The 17,636-nt window shown below is 42.1% G+C and overlaps 1 protein-coding gene across 3 annotated transcripts in view; it reads left to right on the forward strand.

Moving 5' to 3' along the window:
- Nucleotides 1–17,636, forward strand: part of TENM1 (teneurin transmembrane protein 1) — a 375,340-nt gene that overhangs the window by 210,545 nt on the left and 147,159 nt on the right. For 2 of the 3 annotated variants that reach the window (XM_060270164.1, XM_060270166.1), the window contains exons 7-12: nt 1,688–1,840; nt 7,143–7,348; nt 9,504–9,714; nt 10,867–10,968; nt 12,661–12,855; nt 15,731–15,931. In XM_060270164.1, coding sequence (XP_060126147.1) covers nt 1,688–1,840; nt 7,143–7,348; nt 9,504–9,714; nt 10,867–10,968; nt 12,661–12,855; nt 15,731–15,931 — 1,068 coding nt within the window. The remainder of the gene's footprint in view (nt 1–1,687; nt 1,841–7,142; nt 7,349–9,503; nt 9,715–10,866; nt 10,969–12,660; nt 12,856–15,730; nt 15,932–17,636) is intronic. The other variant, XM_060270165.1, reaches the window with a different exon arrangement.

Genomic DNA, 17,636 nt, shown 5'->3' on the forward strand with positions numbered 1-17,636 from the left:
ATCATTCTGGATACACACAGAGTACTTTTTTCTTTAAAAATGTTTAGGGGTACTCTCATTTTCCTACTCGTATTAAAATACTGCCCCTCAATGAGTCCAAACTTAGATTCACAAAATGTTTAGGGGTATGCGTACCCCCCCACACAGAGAAAAAACAACTAAAAAAAACAACTGCCAGAATTGCAATTCTTGAAGCCAGGAGATTTCAGTGACCACTTTCTCTCAGAGCCTCTTGGACTCAAGAACTGTTAATTTTGCTAAGATTTCTTGTGGGAATTACACACACACACTCCTCTCCATCTCATATTTTCCAGACATATTGATATGGAGAAGCAGCAGCAGCATTAAGCTTGGAACTAGGCAGCCTTTGGATAAATGGGTTTGTTGTGTGCCAGTATACCCAGAATCATCTAAAATTAATAGCCTTAGGAAAACAGCTTTCAGGGTTCTGTATTCTGCAAAAAGCCAAAATAACACCTTTATCCGAGGTGTATCTGAAGAAGTGTGCATGCACACAAAAGCTCATACCAATAACAAACGTAGTTGGTCTCTAAGGTGCTACTGGATTGAATTTTGTTTTTGTTTGTTTGTTTGTTTCAACCTTTACCCAAGGATAAGGGATAAATTCCATCAGTTTAAAGGCAAACCTACCTAATTCACATTTTCTGAAACTATAAGAGACCTGAAACACAGCCATCCTTTGAAATTAAAATATTTCTGAGTTGTGCAATTTTCCAACCAAGTAATGTGCACCAAAATGCACATATTTGTGAAAATAACATACAAATAACCTACATTGTTTTAGGGATACATTGATTTGCAAAAATGTGTATTAGGCAAAATCTAATACAAACACATGCATATTAGGAGAAATTTGCACTGAAATAGCGATGAATTCTCATGAGGATTCATTTATTATTCTAATAAATGCCAAACTTACATGGAAAAGGAGAACCGCAGGCTGGAAACCTTAATGGTCAGAGGTGCCTTTACCTTACCGATAAGCCTATCTGCATGCATTTTTTAAAAGGGGGTTACATTTCCCACTCTAATTCTGAACATTTTAATCAGTTTAACACAGGATGAAAGCGCAGATTCTGCTTCTACTGTTTAAACCAGGGCCCTTAACCCTTCTATTGGCTTTTACCAGCCCCGATTCCAAACCTATGTTTTAGATGTTGGCAGGAGAGTTACTTGTACAAGGGAGTGGTTGTGAGGAGAGAAGTAGTGGGTGATGGGAGGGTTAAGCATCCTTCCTCCACTCCCTCCCCAAACCATTTTACTGCATACTGTGCCCTTCTAGCTTCAATTTGCATATGTGAAACAGCCTCCAGGTTTGAAAAGGTTGCAGTAGAGTGTGTAATTTCACCCACACATTCAGTGTTACAACTTTCCATGCAATATATAACTTACAAAGCCTTTGTCCCTTGAATTACAAGCATTTTTGTTAATTGCCGAGGAAATTCATCATCTAGTATTGGCTGATCTCCAAAAGAAAAGTGTGGAAACTAATTAAACATTTAGTTTAAGGTGAAATTAGCATACTTAGAATTCCAATTTATTCCAAACACAATAATTGTCTTCTTCAAAAGCTTCCCCACTACCTTTTTTCTTCATGTAATAAAGGTGGGCATAAATTAATTGTGCGTCTTTTTTCTCCTCCTCCTCTCACCCTCTCCTTTAACAGCAGTACATTTATTTGGCCTAACCTGGCAGCTACAGCCTGTTGAAGGGCAGCTTTATGAAAATGGAGTCAGTAAAGGAAGCAAAGGCACAGAGTTCCTGGACACAACTTACTCACCCATCGGAGGGAAAGGTTCTGATAAAACAGAAAGAAAAGGTACACCCCTTTCTCTTTCAAATGCTTATGTCAGAGGTCACAAACATGATGACATTAAGGCAGGGGTCCCCAGACTACGGCTCGGGGGCCGGATGCGGCCCAATTGGCCTGCCAATCCGGCCCGCGACGACCCCCGCCACCTGCCGCCGTCACCCGCTCTTACGGCGCGCAGCGCCGCAGCGCTCTTCCGGGTCGGGAAAAAAGCGCCGAAAATCCTTTGTGCGCATGCGTATGGGCCTCTCCCGACCCGAAAGAGGTCATTTCTGGTGCACTTCCGGGTCGGTGCAGGCCCATACGCATGTGCACAACGGATTTTCGGCGCTTTTTCCACCCTGGAAGCACGCCGCCGCGCCAGTAAGCGCCCGTGCGCATGCACTCCCCCGCCCGCTGGCCCACACAGGCGCGCGCTCCCCCGTCCTCCGGCCCGCCGCGCGATCGGCGCGGTGGGAACCAGCCCAAACACCGGTAAGTCTGGGGACCCCTGCATTAAGGTCTTCCCCTCGTACCCACAAAGCCTCTGCATCTTCTCCCCTCACTGTCCCCCTTGGTCATGAGGCAGTGAGGATGGTTACTTCTTTCTCCCTTGAAGAATGCATTGAGCTGAAGGAGGAAATTGGAAAAGTGATACTTTCCATTTTTTCATTTAAGCTCTATGAGCTTTTAAAAGCTCAGATTAATTTTACTGTATCCCACTTTTACCCAGATTCCTTGGAAAAGCTGCTTGCATGTCTGCTTGCATGTCTGTCTTTTGGGCAGGGTGGCAGAGGGGCTGATTGGGAAAAAGGAGAGAGAAGGAACCAGGGGAAGTGGCACTCACAACATGAAAAATTCAAATATGCCCATTGGCCTAAATAGTTTGTTGACTCCTTGTTTAAGTTGTTGACATTGCTTTTCCAGTTCTACATGTTACTATTACCGAACTGGGGCAGTCAGCTATACAGCTGTTCCAGACTGTGCTTAGCAATAAAAGTTGCTCCGCTAGGCATCCATTTTGACCTTGACTCTTCTAGGAAATAACTTGACAGCTTGGGTTCCTTCATAGCACAGAAAGGGTATCAGACGGGAATGAGCATAGATTATTTTTTTTGCTGTTTTGCTTAATTAACCCAAACTCTGTTCCTGGAGAGGTATCATGGTTATGGAACTCTAACTCCATTTATGGAAAGCACAGTGGTTGCCAAATTCTCTTCCCAGGGACTCAGAGAATCTGATCGGTCTTTCAAAGGAGCTTGGTGGTACTTGTATCTTGCACCAAGTCTTGAGCATCATTTATCATTATGTGCTAGTTTACACATTTAGCTGAATAGAGCAGAGAAGCTTTTTTCTGGATGCTATCAAATCAGACTGGTGATGGTGGAAATGGAATTGACATGTTTGAATGGTCCCCCATCATGGGAGGAATAAGTACTCATTAATGAGAAATTATGATGGCAATCAAATTTTGCACATTGACAGAGGCTGGTTCCTTTAAGGTGGCATTTCAGAACACTCTGGCATGTGGTTATGTTAGTATTTTAATAGGTTGCACTATGATTAAAAAATCGAGACATCCTATTGATGGCTGGTGCTTAGCAGGGAAGCATAATGAGATTGATTGTTTTAGGAATCAGTGATGATCTGCACACAGGCACTTCACTGGGAGGATAATTGGTGCTTTGCTGCTCAGATTTTCAATTTCTTGAAGCCATGAGCAATCAGTGATTAGGAGTCTGTCTTTGCTGTCAGTATGCTCAAAAATGATGTAAAAAGCAGGATAACGCATTTATAGTAGGAATACATTTTAAAACTTTATTTTATATAAGGTGCATTGAAGTGAACAGGAAAATGTCAAGAGAATAATAAGCATTGCTGTTTTGGAAAGCTCATAATTTAACAAAAGAGAAGCTTCTTGAAATACCAGACACAGAACCCAATTTTATGCAAGCATGGAAGACCACCTGCTCTGCATACAGAAGGTCCCAGGTTTAATCCTTAGTATGTTGTGGCGCCTTCCAGATGTTGTTGGATTCCAGCTCACATCAGGGCTAACCAGTTCAGCCAATGGTTAGCGATGATAGGAACTGTAGTCCAGTCCAGTGGAGGGTACCACGTTGGCTAGTGTAGACCATGCTGAGCTAGATAGTGAAATAATCTGACACAGTATAAGGCAACTTCCTAGGTACCTAAGTTTACTTTGAAGTAAATCCTACTAAATTCATTGAGGCTTACTCCCAAGTCAGTGTAGTTATGGTTTTAGATTATGGCCGCGATCCTATGAGCATCTATTTGACAATATGTCTAATTTAACTCAGTGGGACCTCCTTCTAAATAAACGTGCATAATTTTGGGATCGATGTCTGATAAACCTACTAACCACGCTGTTCCATCTCCCACAGTAATACCCATGGCAAAAAAACCCAACTAATTAATGCTAAGCATTAAACCAGGGGCTTGAGAAGCTTATTGTGTGTAAACATCCTGAATTCTATCCATTGTGATAAAAAAAGAGCTTCCCACTCTTTTGTCTTTTGGGGAGTTAAAGCTAAATTATTCAAGGTGTTGTGTTGCCTTCCAAAACCCATGCATTTGCAGCAGGACTGGGAAACCTGTGGACCTCAGATGGTTGCTGGACTCCACCCCTATTACACATGACCATTGCCCAAGCGGGTTCCTCAGCTCTCCTAGATAGGCATCCTCTGGATGCTGTAAAATAAAAAAATCTCTGGTTATCAAATGAGAGAATGAACGTGAGCTGTGAATAACAGCTTGATGTTGAAATTTGGGTAGCTCTGAGATAGCAGGTAAAGGTAAAGGACCCCTGGACAGTTAATTCCAGTCAAACCTGACTGTGGGGTGTGGCACTCATCTCCGCTTTCAGGCCAAGGGAGCCAGCGTTTGCCCACAGACAGCTTTCTGGGTCATGTGACCAGCGCATGACTAAACCGCTTCTGGTGCAATGAAACACAATGACAGAAGCCAGAGCACACAGAAACACTGTTTACCTTCCTACCACAGTGGTACCTGTTTATCTTCTTGCACTAGTATGCTTTCAAACTGCTAGGTGGGCAGGAGCTGGGACCAAACAACGGGAGCTCACCCCGTCGCAGGGATTTGAACCACCGTCCTTCTGATCGGCAAGCCCTAGGCTCTTTGGTTTTTAGACCACAGCACCACCAACTCCTTTTCTGAGATAGCAGTAATGGGTGGTCAGTTCTTAGTTTTTTCTCATTCTGGGCCTCAGCAATGTAAATCAATAAAGAAGAACAGAGCAGGGGGACGGCTTGCTTTGAAATGAGTTGGAACTTTCTGAGCTTTGGTGGGGGGAGCTTGACCTGAGAAAGGAGAAGTCGGTAGCATGTGGCAAAGAGCACCCATCAGCCCGACCAGTAGCAACTGATGTGCAGAGTGTCTTTATGCTGAGGTTCATGGGGGCTTCTTTGAACTCAAGCAGGGCCAGCCCTACTATAGGGCAGTGTTTGTAAAATAGTAAAGAGGATGAAACCACTTTCAATTACATATTGTAAACCAGCTCATGGATTTATGCATTTTACTTTACAATTATAGAGTAGAAAGGCGTGCCACAAGTAGGTGAATGATGGACAGTTCTGCTAAGAGGGAACCATTTCCATAACAGCTTCATGTCATGCCTGAATAATATCACCTGATACTACAATATATTGTTTCATCTCCCAGCAGAACAGCAGATCTTTAAACTTTCATTTTAGAAAGTAAGGTAGTTACAATCTCATTTAAAGGCCGTCAACACTGACCAACATTACCATTACTGTTAAACACCTTGTTTTGTCCTTGACCTTAGAGTTATTGTACTAAAACAATGCAATTGACTCTTCATACTGAACGGCAATAGCATAAGAAAATATGTTTTTGCATTTTGCTTAACGTTATGGATAATGGCTTGTAAAAAGTTTGCTTCAAGTCAGTATCTCCCTTTTCCCCTTTGAGTCATGTCTTTTAGATTATGGTTCTGTAAGCAGGGACTGTCCTGTCTTAACTGATTTTATCCCAGCCATTCTGCAAGCCTTCTTGGCTGAGCAGTGGGTTACAAATGCTCTAAAATAAACAAACCAAGGAAATGAATGAATCTGAAAGGTCTTTAAAGCTGAAGAATGATGAATGCTACTGCTTTTCTTATGGTTTAATTGCAGTCCAAAGTCCATTAGGTTGCAAGTCTGTAGGTAGCCCATAGACATTACTTAATTATAGAGTTATGAGTTTGAGGGTGCCAGAACACTATAATCCTTGGATTCAGCATGTGTTAGAATTTAATTAAGGCTTGGTGTGCTAAAATGTGTGCTAGTCTTAAAATATAAGCCAGGCTAGTTTTCTGATGAGGTATCAACCTGGGGTTATAAGCTATTAAGAAAACAAAAGTGATGGGTCATTAAGAAAGCAATGACCAAAGGAGGATCAGTACTAGATGGCAAATGGTTAGGGCCCCTCCCTCAACGGATAGAGCAACGTGAGTTAGAAGCTTAGAGTAGACTTAGGAGTTATGTGACAGAGAACCAAAGCAGCAGCCAGAGCACAGTGTTTGATGTCTGTTTCAATCCAAGGCTGCACCTACGGGAGAAGCAAGGTCCTATTGGGGCGTTAATGCTGCAAAGCCCTGCATCGTAGCCTCAGGTTGTATATATGTGTCAATAAACCATATATCCTAAAGACACCACAGTCTCCGTTGCGCCACATTTCCAAAAGGAAACAAGGACTCTTGGTGAGAGCCTGGAACCCCTGGAATTTCACACCACTCAGAGATTGGGGTGGCGTAGAATTTCTGTACCACTCAAGATATAAAAATAACAGAGCAGTGTATATTTAAAGGCTTGGACATTTTAATGATAAATGATGATGGAATAATTTAACCACAACTTGTTTGGAGCTGTTCACAAATCGACGCTAATTTAAGCCGGATATTTATCCATCTCTTTCAGGCACTTGACAGGCTCAGGTGCTTAGGAATGTGAGTTATTTCAGATTTGATGAAAAAATGAGCTGGGGAGCAACAGAACATAGGGTACTCTTGACTTCTCTGTAACATCCAGACTGTCCACTTTGTTAGGTTCACTTGGCCATCTGCTGACTAATGTTGAAAGCATGGTAGGAAAAGCAGTTGTAGAGGACTTGGGATTCTGGTCCTCTTCTCCCCAGCATACACTGAATGCCTCTGCGAAATTCTTAAAGGGATTGGCATAGTTGAGCACGTTCCTCAAACTTTTTGGAACAGAGTTGAGCATGTTCCTCAAACTGTTCTTCTCATGCTTTTTAAATGACAGCAAACTCTTCTTCTTCTTCTTTGTTTCTGGAGAAATAGTGTTTCAGAAAGGACAGGCAATAGACACGGGGGAAATTGAAATTGGAGTTCAAGTGATTCAAGCCATTCTTCCAGGCCTCTTCTGGCGTTTCCAGATTATGATCCATCACCCAATGTACCTGAAATTTAATGTTTCTCTGGCAAAGGACTCACTTTTCGGGATATATGGGAGACGCAATATTCCCCCTACTCACACACAGGTATTTATTTATTTATGTACTTACTTACTTACTTACTTACTTACTTACTTACTTACTTACTGTAAAAGTTAGCTATTTCAGAAATATATGGTGTTCACTATTAAATTGACTGCTGTTAACTTTCCTTCTTAACCTCCCTTGACAAATACATTCCTTTATCAAAGGAGAAGAAAGTTCTCAGTTTTTTGTTATTTTTGTAAAAAGGTCACTAAGCATATAGATGATGTCCCACAATGTTTTTTTTATGTCAGCAACCTGATTTGCCAACCCTTGCAAGAAACAAGGTGCAGAGATGACAAAGGAACTACTCTATTTGTTGGCAGGCAGGAGTGATAGAAATGAAAACATTCAACAGAAGCAAAATCAGTGGCAGTAAATCCAATAGTAGCAGCAGTGGGGTAAATTTGAGGGGAGCGAGCTGTAAAGACCTATGAGGGCTGTGTGTAGTGCACCAACTGCACAGCACTAAAATACAGAGACATCCTGCACTGCAGGGTGTTGGACTATTTTACCCTCAGGGTCCCTTCCAATTCTACAGTTCTATGATTCTATGATTTTCCATTTAGGAACATGGAATATTCTTCCCAGAGGTGTACTGACATAAGTACATGCCCTAACCACTGCACAGCCGCTTTTTGATAGCTGGATGAAGTCCTTTCAGAAAGAACGAGATTAGGCTTTGCCTCTTATTGCAACACTTACTCAGTTTTCCAGTTGCTCATAGAAAAATTACCTCCTCATGCATGAATTGTCCAGTCTACTGAACGTGTTCTTTCATCCTTAATGGGGTCATGGACCCCACTTTGCAAACTCTGTTCCATGCATAATGGCATTATTTGTACATAATAATAGGGCTGTGGGACTGAAAGGAAACTGGGCACTGCATGGTAGAGCACTCTGGTCCCACACAGAGTCCTTGTTCCCAAGTTGCAGAAGAACAGGAACTTGCAGAAGAATTCTTTCCAAAGGCTTTAATGTTGAGATTGGTGTGATACATACTGTATACAGGTTGTTGTAACAAACAAAAACAATAACCCCCAGTTTAAAAGGCCATAAATAGGCTAATTAAACAAAGGCCTGGGAAAAGGGGAAAGTTTTTGCCTGGCACCTAAATATATGGAATGAGGGTGCCAGGTGAGCCTCCCTGGGGAGAGCACTCACAAACTGGGAGCCACCACAAAAAACACCTGTTCTTGTGTTCCCACCCTCCAGACTTCTTGTGGAGAGGCACACGAAGAACAACCTTAGATGGTGAGTGCAGGGTCCAAGTTGGTTCATATTGGGAGAGGCGGTCTAATGGGAAAGGGGAAAATACTCTCCCTACATACTTTTCCACAGCATGCATAATTTTATAAACCTCTAATATGTCCCCCCACTTAATTGCCTTTTTCTTGGAATCTTTGCTTGGCCATGGTGTGTTATGTATGTGGGGTGGGGGAGAAGGGGGAATTGTCAGCATAGCACTGTCTACTCTTCAAGATCTCAGGTATGAATCTTACCATGGTGGTTGTTTGAGATTGGTGATGCCTGGGATTGAACCTGGGACCTTCTGCATGGAAAGCATGGACTCTGTTGCTGAGCTGTAGCTGCCCCTAAAGATGGGGATGTGTTACTTTACTCAGATCTCTGTGTTTGATGGCAAGCTGAGAAGCTCACCCAAAAGAGTGCTGCTTATTTGCTAAGTGCAATTACCTACAGTTTGAGCACAAACCTGACAGCCAGTTAAAGCACTTGTTCAAGTTCTTGTAATTACATCCATGCTTTGATTCCAGTTAGATCATTGGTGTCGCATTTACAGAGAACACTAAAATAGCTTTTTAATTACCTAGTGAAACCTCCCCCAATCTGTTACCCACAAAATACTTTGGACTGCAACTCTCATCAGCCATTTCCAGCATGCCCAATGGTCAGGAATGATGGGAGCTGTGGTCAGCACTGCCTGGAAGGCACCTGGTTGTGGGGAAACTGATCGGGGGCGGGTGGGGGGGGGCACGACATATTATTTTGTAAAGTTCCTGTTTGGTTTTAGAACAAAAAAATTGTTGGTTTTAGAAATAACTTTGAAGGGTCAAAAGCAGTTAAAACACACACACAACCATGCATATAAAGACAGGACTCTATCTAATCAAGCTTTTTTTTATTGTTGCTGTTTCAGTTTGATTTTGTGAAACTGATGGATGGGAAACAGTTAATTAAGCCAGAATCAAGACATTCTGAGGAATCTCAGCATGCTCCTAGGAATCTGATCTTAATGTCCTTGCAAGAAACTGGTTTCATAGAATATATGGACCAGGGAACTTGGCACTTGGCATTTTACAATGATGGCAAGAAAATGGAGCAAGTGCAAGTATTGACAACAGCAATTGGTAAGACCACTTGGTTCTGTCTTCCTCCTCTTTCTAATGAAGGCTTTCATAGATTATTGAGCCATTTCTTGTATCTGACATATATGATGATAAATATTAAATAGGTGGTGCCTGTATTCTAGGAAGGCATGGGCGGTTTTGGGGTGGGTCAGTTCTGAAGCTTAAACAATTCAAGCTGAACTAAATTGGTGGAGAGGGGGATTCTCATTAAAAGCCACACTCTGATTTTTCTTGTTGAAATGAGTGGTGAAAATTATTAATTATTATTATATATTAAACTTACTAATGGCTTTTTTATTTACAAGCTATAACACATAGATTAAAACCACTTAAAACTAAAACAGAGTAACATCTAAAACTCATTCAGGTTTCATTTTTTTAAAAAGGAAAATAAAATCCTTTAAAAAGATATTCCTTCTGTTAAATGTTATAAATCAGGGGTATTCTTCAAGAATATTCTCCATCAAGAACCAATCAGTTGCTTTACAGGATTCATTTATGTGATTGGCACTTTTGAAGAAAGCTGTATGCATTGTAGGGCAAATCTGTAAATCCCCTAGAAAATTAAACTCATATTTATAATATTGCACCAGAGTGGTGTGTTGGGGATCTTGAATGCATTTGTTTTTCCAGGTCAAATTCCATCACTGTTGGGTTTTTTTGGGTGTGTGTGTGTGTGTGTGTGCTAAATCTTACAAAAGTAGGATGTTTATCTGAAATATACAAATGACAGACATTGGAATGCTCAACGAAATGTACTATAAAACTCTTATTTTAAACAAAACCATGAAATGGTGAAGAGACAGATTTGAAGTGCAATGGGGGTTACTCAATAAATACCTAGACTCTTCAGATGCTTTACACAGTAGGGAATTTAATATGAATGCTCAACATAAAAACTTCACATTGTATTGCAGAATGAAATACCAATTGTTGTTCTAAACTGTCAAGGCCGAACCTAATACATAATAAGTTGTTTGAACAGATGTTTTATTTCAGGTTGTGTATGAATACAGTGAATATAATTGGTTCCCCACTCATCTGAAGGTTGAGTAATACCATTTGAATGGTTGTGCTGCATGGTTGCCTCTCATTTCAGAAGTGGTCTGTTCACTTTGCTGTTATGCTTTTCTTTTCTCTTTGTATGAACAGAAGTCATGGATGACTGCTCCACTAACTGCAATGGGAATGGAGAATGCATTTCTGGGCACTGCCACTGTTTTCCAGGATTCCTTGGTCCAGATTGTGCAAGAGGTAGGAATTTCTCATTTATATATATTTGAAGTAGAAGAAAAGACAAATAAATAAATATCCATTTTCTCAGCTTGGAGCTTCAGCAATGAAGCAGCTTAGAGAAAGGGCTTAGGTGCTGGAGGCTCCACTTCTTCCTGACTCTCAATCAAGCCTAGATCCAGAGCTGCTGCCAATGAGTCCAGCTAGTTGCATGTGAAGCAACATGGGAGGAGGGGGAAATGCATAGGTGTTTCTATGCATTTTCCCCTCCTCCCATGTTGCTTCACATACAACTAGCTGGACTCATTGGCAGCAGCTCTGTACTTCCTGCCTGACTTGCTGTTTCCTCTGTTCCTGTAGCTCTAGGGCATGGGTAGGCAAACGGTAAGGCCCGGGGGCCGGATCTGGCCCAATCGCCTTCTATATCCAGCCTGCAAACAGTCCGGGAATCAGCGTGTTTTTACATGAGTGGAATGTGTCCTTTTATTTAAAATGCATCTCTGGGTTATTTGTGGGGCATAGGAACTCGTTCATTTCCCCCCAAAAAATATAGTCCGGCCCACCACAAGGTCTGAGGGACAGTGGACCAGCCCTCTGCTGAAAAAGTTTGCTGACCCCTGTTCTAGGGGATATGGAGGCAGAAATCATTCATAATATACCCTTCATGATTTTGAAGCAAATAGTGGACACTTCAACTTCCACTCATCCGCATCAGATAATAATAATAATAATAATAATAATAATAATAATAATAATAATAATAATAATAATTTATTATTTATACCCCGCCCATCTGGCTGGGTTTCCCCAGCCACTCTGGGCGGCTTCCAACAGAAAAATGAAATAAAATAATCTATTAAACGTTAAAAGCCTCCCTAAACAGGGACGTCTTCTAAAAAATCTGGTAGCTGTTTTTCTCTTTGACATCTGATGAGATGTTTGTTAAACATACATTGACACAGTAGTGACTGCATACGAAAAATGGTGGGCTGATCTTTCACATGTGTACCTCCAAATAATAAATCCTCCAAATAATAAATCCAGGCAGCACTCCCCAAATAATAAATCCCTCCAAATAATAAATCCAAGCAGCACTCCCCAAAGCCAAGCTAAGTATCTGATACAGACACATCATGACCAGATTGTTAACAGAGAGAAAAATTATTCCAGCTTATGGAATAACAGAAATGAGAATAAAATGAAAAGATTGGATAGGAAATAGAATGTGAAAAGCTGAAGCAGGTACGCTAAATGGATAGGAAATTTGAGAGGAAAAACAGATGATGAAAGATAGCTCAAGGTTTGAGGGGGCCTTCAACAAGATGGGCTCTCAGCTCCAAATAGTGTTGCTCCAGAACATTGAGGGCAATTTCCAGTGGCAGGTGGCTCTCAGACCTATCAGCCTGCCATAGGAATAAGGAGCAGGGCCAACTGAGGTGAGCCCTCTTTGGGCTCCCGCTGCTGCTCAAGAATACTAGGTGTTGGCACCACAAAGTGTGGGGTGGGGGGAGAATCATAGGCTAATAGAGTTGTAGAATTGGAAGGGGTCCATCTAGTCTAACCCCTTGCAGTGCAGGAATCTCAACACGCAGTTCCTCATCCAATTTGAAACCATCCTGGACCCTGCTTAGATTTTTTAATGTGCCATCACTTTTATTGCGGCACCAAATCCTATATAGATCACTAACACTCAAATATGTTTCTCCTCTACAGACTCCTGCCCAGTGTTATGTAGTGGAAATGGGGAATATGAAAAGGGCCACTGCTTGTGCCGCAATGGTTGGAAAGGGCCTGAGTGTGACGTTCCAGAAGAACAGTGCATTGACCCCACTTGCTTTGGCCATGGAAAGTGTATCATGGGAATCTGCATTTGTGACCCAGGATATAAAGGAGAGATATGTGAAGAAGGTTTGTGCCTCTTCTTTCTCTTACTGGCTTTCTTTTCAATGGAGCTGTAGCTGAGAGGTAGACCACACATGCTTGGCATGCAGAAGGTCCCAGGTTCAATCCCAAGCATGTCTAAGTGGGGTTGTGACAACCCTCATCTGGAATCCTGGAAAACCACTGCCAGCCATTGCAGGCAATACTGTGTTGCGTAGTCCATTGGTCCAACTAAGCAAAAGGCATCTTTCTATGTTCTGCTGAAGTGCCAACAGTTTAAAGTTAAGAACACATCACTCTGCAAATCCAATGCCCACAAAAAATCCTGTTTCCTCTACCACCTCCACCAATAATACTTTATCTTTCAGAGGAATGGCAGAACCTTATTTGTAATGTCAAAGCCTATTTCTCTGTTGCAGAGAGATTACAGTAGTGGTACTGACATAGATCAATTGGACATGTCTTAACAACAGAAGCTTGGAAAAGGATATTAGAAATGGCTGATAAATTCTCTTTATGCCTTAACCCTAAAGGAAGCTCAATATAAACTGATGTGCAGATGGTATATGGCACCTCAAAAGCTGAATGGAATCTACAAAGTAAACTCACCGTGTTTCTCATATTATAAGACACGTCTTATATTTATTTTTTCCTCAAAAAAACACACTATGGCTTATTTTCAAGGGATGTCTTATTTTTTTCCTCCTCCTCCTGCCGCGGCCGGCATTGCTGCTGCGCCTATCACTATGTCTTATTTTCGAGGTATGGCTTATATTCCTTGAATGCTTAAAAATCCTGCTATGGCTTATTTTATGGGTATGTCCTAAAATATGAGAAACAGGGTCAGTTGTTGGAAGTGTGAATTGATAGATACTGATTTTGTGCATACGACAGTCATGTCCTTAAGTTGGTGGATACCAGGATGTGCACAATCACAAGATTTGTTGTGTATCTATCATTTGGAAGCAGTCTGATAAGTTTCAGACCTGTTGTGTGTCAATCTAGTTCAATTTATTATTTGGTTCCAAATTTGATCTGTTAAATCTGAAGCTCTTTTTTGCCTCTATTGATCACAATAGGGAATCTATTTTTAAAAGCTATAACTGCCCCCCTTTTCACACAAGTGGATTAAATTATCACGAAAAGTTGCCCTTCTGGAGTGGTTAACGCCTGCTGAATTTCAGGAAGATGGATTCAGCGATTCTCCCACAAGGGCAAACTGAGATTAGGAAAGTAAAAATCATATCCCTTCCACTGTTCCATCAGTTTAGTTTGAAAACCAGTTGTTGTTTTTTGTGTGTTAATTATAAAATGAATAAAAATTATTTGAAAAAAAGAAAAGAAAACCAGGAAATGGCAGAAGCACCCAGAGTAAGAAAGCGGCCAAAGTTCAGACAAATAGGTCTAGGGGCATGCTCTGCTATTGAACTATGATGATGAGTGCGATCTTTCCCTAACCACCTACACCTTGCCTCACTTCCTTCCCCATAGGAATGCTCCTGACCCTGATTACACATTAGCTTTTTATCCTTCTAGGCTCAAAATGCTTTTCTGGACCTTGACTTTTACCTGAGCTGACCCCTGGCCCTCCAAATTGACCCTGTATGGCCCTGACACATAATTATGACAATTGTCCCAGAGGTCTGTGCACCACAGAATTATCAATGGATAGGAAATGAAAGCAGATGAGCAGCTCTTAACTGCATTTGGAAGCTCACATCATAATTTGGGATCTGAGCTATAACTGCTACAGGTCTGTTGTGGCACCTGAAGACCCAACAAGATCAATAGGACTAGCAGCACAAGTAGTAGAGGTGCCAGGAGCCCCAAGTAACATTTCCTGTGGGGCATGGCTCTCTCTATGCTTAAAGCCTGAAGCTTCCCAATGGCTGCTCTGTAATCTTGGCAATACATAAGACAGGAGCTGACTGATCAGCAGTGCAGTGGTAGACGCTAGGCCAGAAAATGATCCCCTTAAGGCTGTCCACTCTTCAGGAAGGGAGAAAAGCATTGGAAAAGGGTAAACTGACCTTAAGGTAAAAGGCACCAGTTAGGTTTTGTGGTGTCAGTTGTTTAAAACTATCCTTGATGCTGAAATTCCACTCTAACCCCGCCTGCTTACTTGCTACTTGACTAAGTTGTCTGCAGGCACCTGTTGTGCTGTTTGGACTTCTGCTCATAGTCAGGACAGCACAATAAGCATGGGTTGATGTAAAGCAGGCATCCCCAAACTGCGGCCCTCCAGATGTTTTGGCCTACAACTCCCATGATCCCTAGCTAACAGGACCAATGATTGGGGAAGATGGGAACTGTAGTCCAAAACATCTGGAGGGCCAAAGTTTGGGGGTGCCAGATGTAAAGTGTGAATTGAACCTTCACCTAATAAAGCTAATCCCATTAAGAGAAATAGTATGTGAAATCTGCCCTAAAACACACCTTTTGTTTATACATGTCAGAAGCAAGGAGCCTCAGGCCCAGGGGCCAAATGTGGCCCTCTAAGATTCTCTATCTGGCCCTTAAGACTCTTCCCATAACACACCCTTTGCTCAGCCACACCGCTTCTCCCCTGGCCTCACCCCTCACTGGCCCTGTTTTGCACTCTCCTTGAGTTTTTGCCTGGCTGGAATGTGTCCTTAAACTCTGATAATGCCTCTTGGTTCACTGTATAGAGGCTAGGAGGAGTATGTGAGAGTATGGAAACACTGCTTTTCAGGAGTAAAAGTTGCCTCTGTTGCTCCACCCACTTCTTCCTCTGACCCCACCTACCACTGCTGTGTGGCCCCTGGAGGGTTTCTCAGTAGGAAATGTGGCCCTCAGTTTTTTAAAAAACATTTACACTGATCTATGCTCTATGTTCTGCTTTCAGTATTAAATGCTGTTATCTCCTTCCTTTGCTCATCAGAGGACTGTTTAGATCCTATGTGTTCTGGCCATGGAGTCTGCGTTCAAGGGGAATGTCACTGTTCCATGGGTTGGGGAGGAGTCAGCTGTGAAACATCACTCCCTATCTGCCAAGAACAGTGCTCAGGACATGGCAGTTTTATTTTGGATACTGGAGTATGCAACTGTGACCCAAAGTGGACAGGTTCTGACTGCTCAACAGGTAGGTAGACAAAATATCCTTCTAATGATTTGACTTCGTTTCTGAAAAGAATAAAGGCTTGATGTGCGAAGGGTGTGTGTGTGTCAAATTTTGTTACCACTAAAGTTTGGAGTGCTGCAGAATATGGTATGAACTAAAACTCTCAATGTGCTTTGTGAGAAAAGACTTATCTTCAAGTTAGAGGAAGCAAATATTTCCAGGAGAAAACAGAAGACAAGAGAAGGTGCAGATCATGATAGAATGAGGATAATGTAGATGGTTTCCCAAGCAATCCAGAGATGCTTTATATCCTCACAACTAGGGATGGAGCACTATTTCCAAATTCAAATTTCAAATGCTCTTTGGAATACCACACTCCCTTTGAAAAAGAGGAGCTTCTTCTTTTTTTAAAAAAAATCTGGTGCTTTGATCAGTTACAGACACTGGTTGTTGGACAATCTCCAGAAGATGTGTTTGCTGTGAAAGTGGCAGAGTGCCACTTTAACTTATGAAACTGCTGTCACCGTTGCATGCTACACCTTTCATAAAGGTAAAGGGGCCCCTAACCATTAGGTCCAGTCGTGACCGACTGTGGGGTTGCGCGCTCATCTCGCATTATTGGCCGAGGGAGCCGGCGTATAGCTTCCAGGTCATGTGGCCAGCATGACAAAGCCACTTCTGGCGAACCAGAGCAATACATGGAAACGCCGTTTACCTTCCCGCTGTAGCGGTTCCTATTTATCTACTTGCACTTTGACGTGCTTTCGAACTGCTAGGTTGGCAGGAGCTGGGACCAAGCAACGGGAGCTCACCCCATCACAGGGATTCGAACCGCCGACCTTCTGATCAGCAAGCCCTAGGCTCAGTGGTTTAACCCACAGCACCACCTGGGTCCCTTTCATAACATTTAGTTAATCCATGAGAGTCCTCCATCTTACAGAGCATCTGCTAGTTTGAGGAGTGTTCCCTTCCCTTAGAACAGGAAATGAGAATGGGAAATAATTATAATATTGACTGCTTTCAATTAGAAAAGACTCTTGTCTGCTGCTTTTGATTTCATTAAGGAAGTCATTAGAGTAAAACCTAAAACTAATTACCTGTATGCAAGCAAACTGCGTTTTTAAAAAGTTTTTGAAGCCCGTTTTCTTGCTGATTTGAGTTGTACTTTTGCCTGTAAACCTCTGCACCTCTCTAATCAACTTGTCTGCACTTTATATTGATTTCTAAAGCGGGGGGGGGGGGAATCTGTTATTACTATGCTGGATTATAGGCTTTGTTCAATGCCCTTTTTTAAGAGCTTGTGGTTGTTGTTGTTCCACAATGGCAACATTGACTGAACAGTGTAATAGCAAACTGAGTGTTCTAAAACCAAGAAATGCATCTTACCTTTCACCCTGAAATGCAGCATTATTTTTACTCAAGGAATACAAAGAAAATATGTGGCAAAACTTACAGTGGTTTATTCACTGATGGTTTCCACCCCCTTCTAAACTTCTTAAAAAATCAAAGGCACAGGGAGAGCAGCATGCTGAATTATGCACTTCAGGGCCGGCCCACCCATGATGCAAAGTGAGGAAACTGCCTTGGGCAGCAGGATCCGTAGATCCGGCCTACAAGAATTGCATTGCATTGCATTGCCTGCTGCAATGGCGGCAGGTTGGATCTGCTACCTCCTCGGCAGCCCACCTCCATCCCATTGTAGCCTCCACAGTGGCCTCTTGGTGAA

This window comes from Zootoca vivipara, chromosome Z (genome assembly GCF_963506605.1).
Source record: "Zootoca vivipara chromosome Z, rZooViv1.1, whole genome shotgun sequence".
Classification (NCBI taxonomy): domain Eukaryota; kingdom Metazoa; phylum Chordata; class Lepidosauria; order Squamata; family Lacertidae; genus Zootoca; species Zootoca vivipara.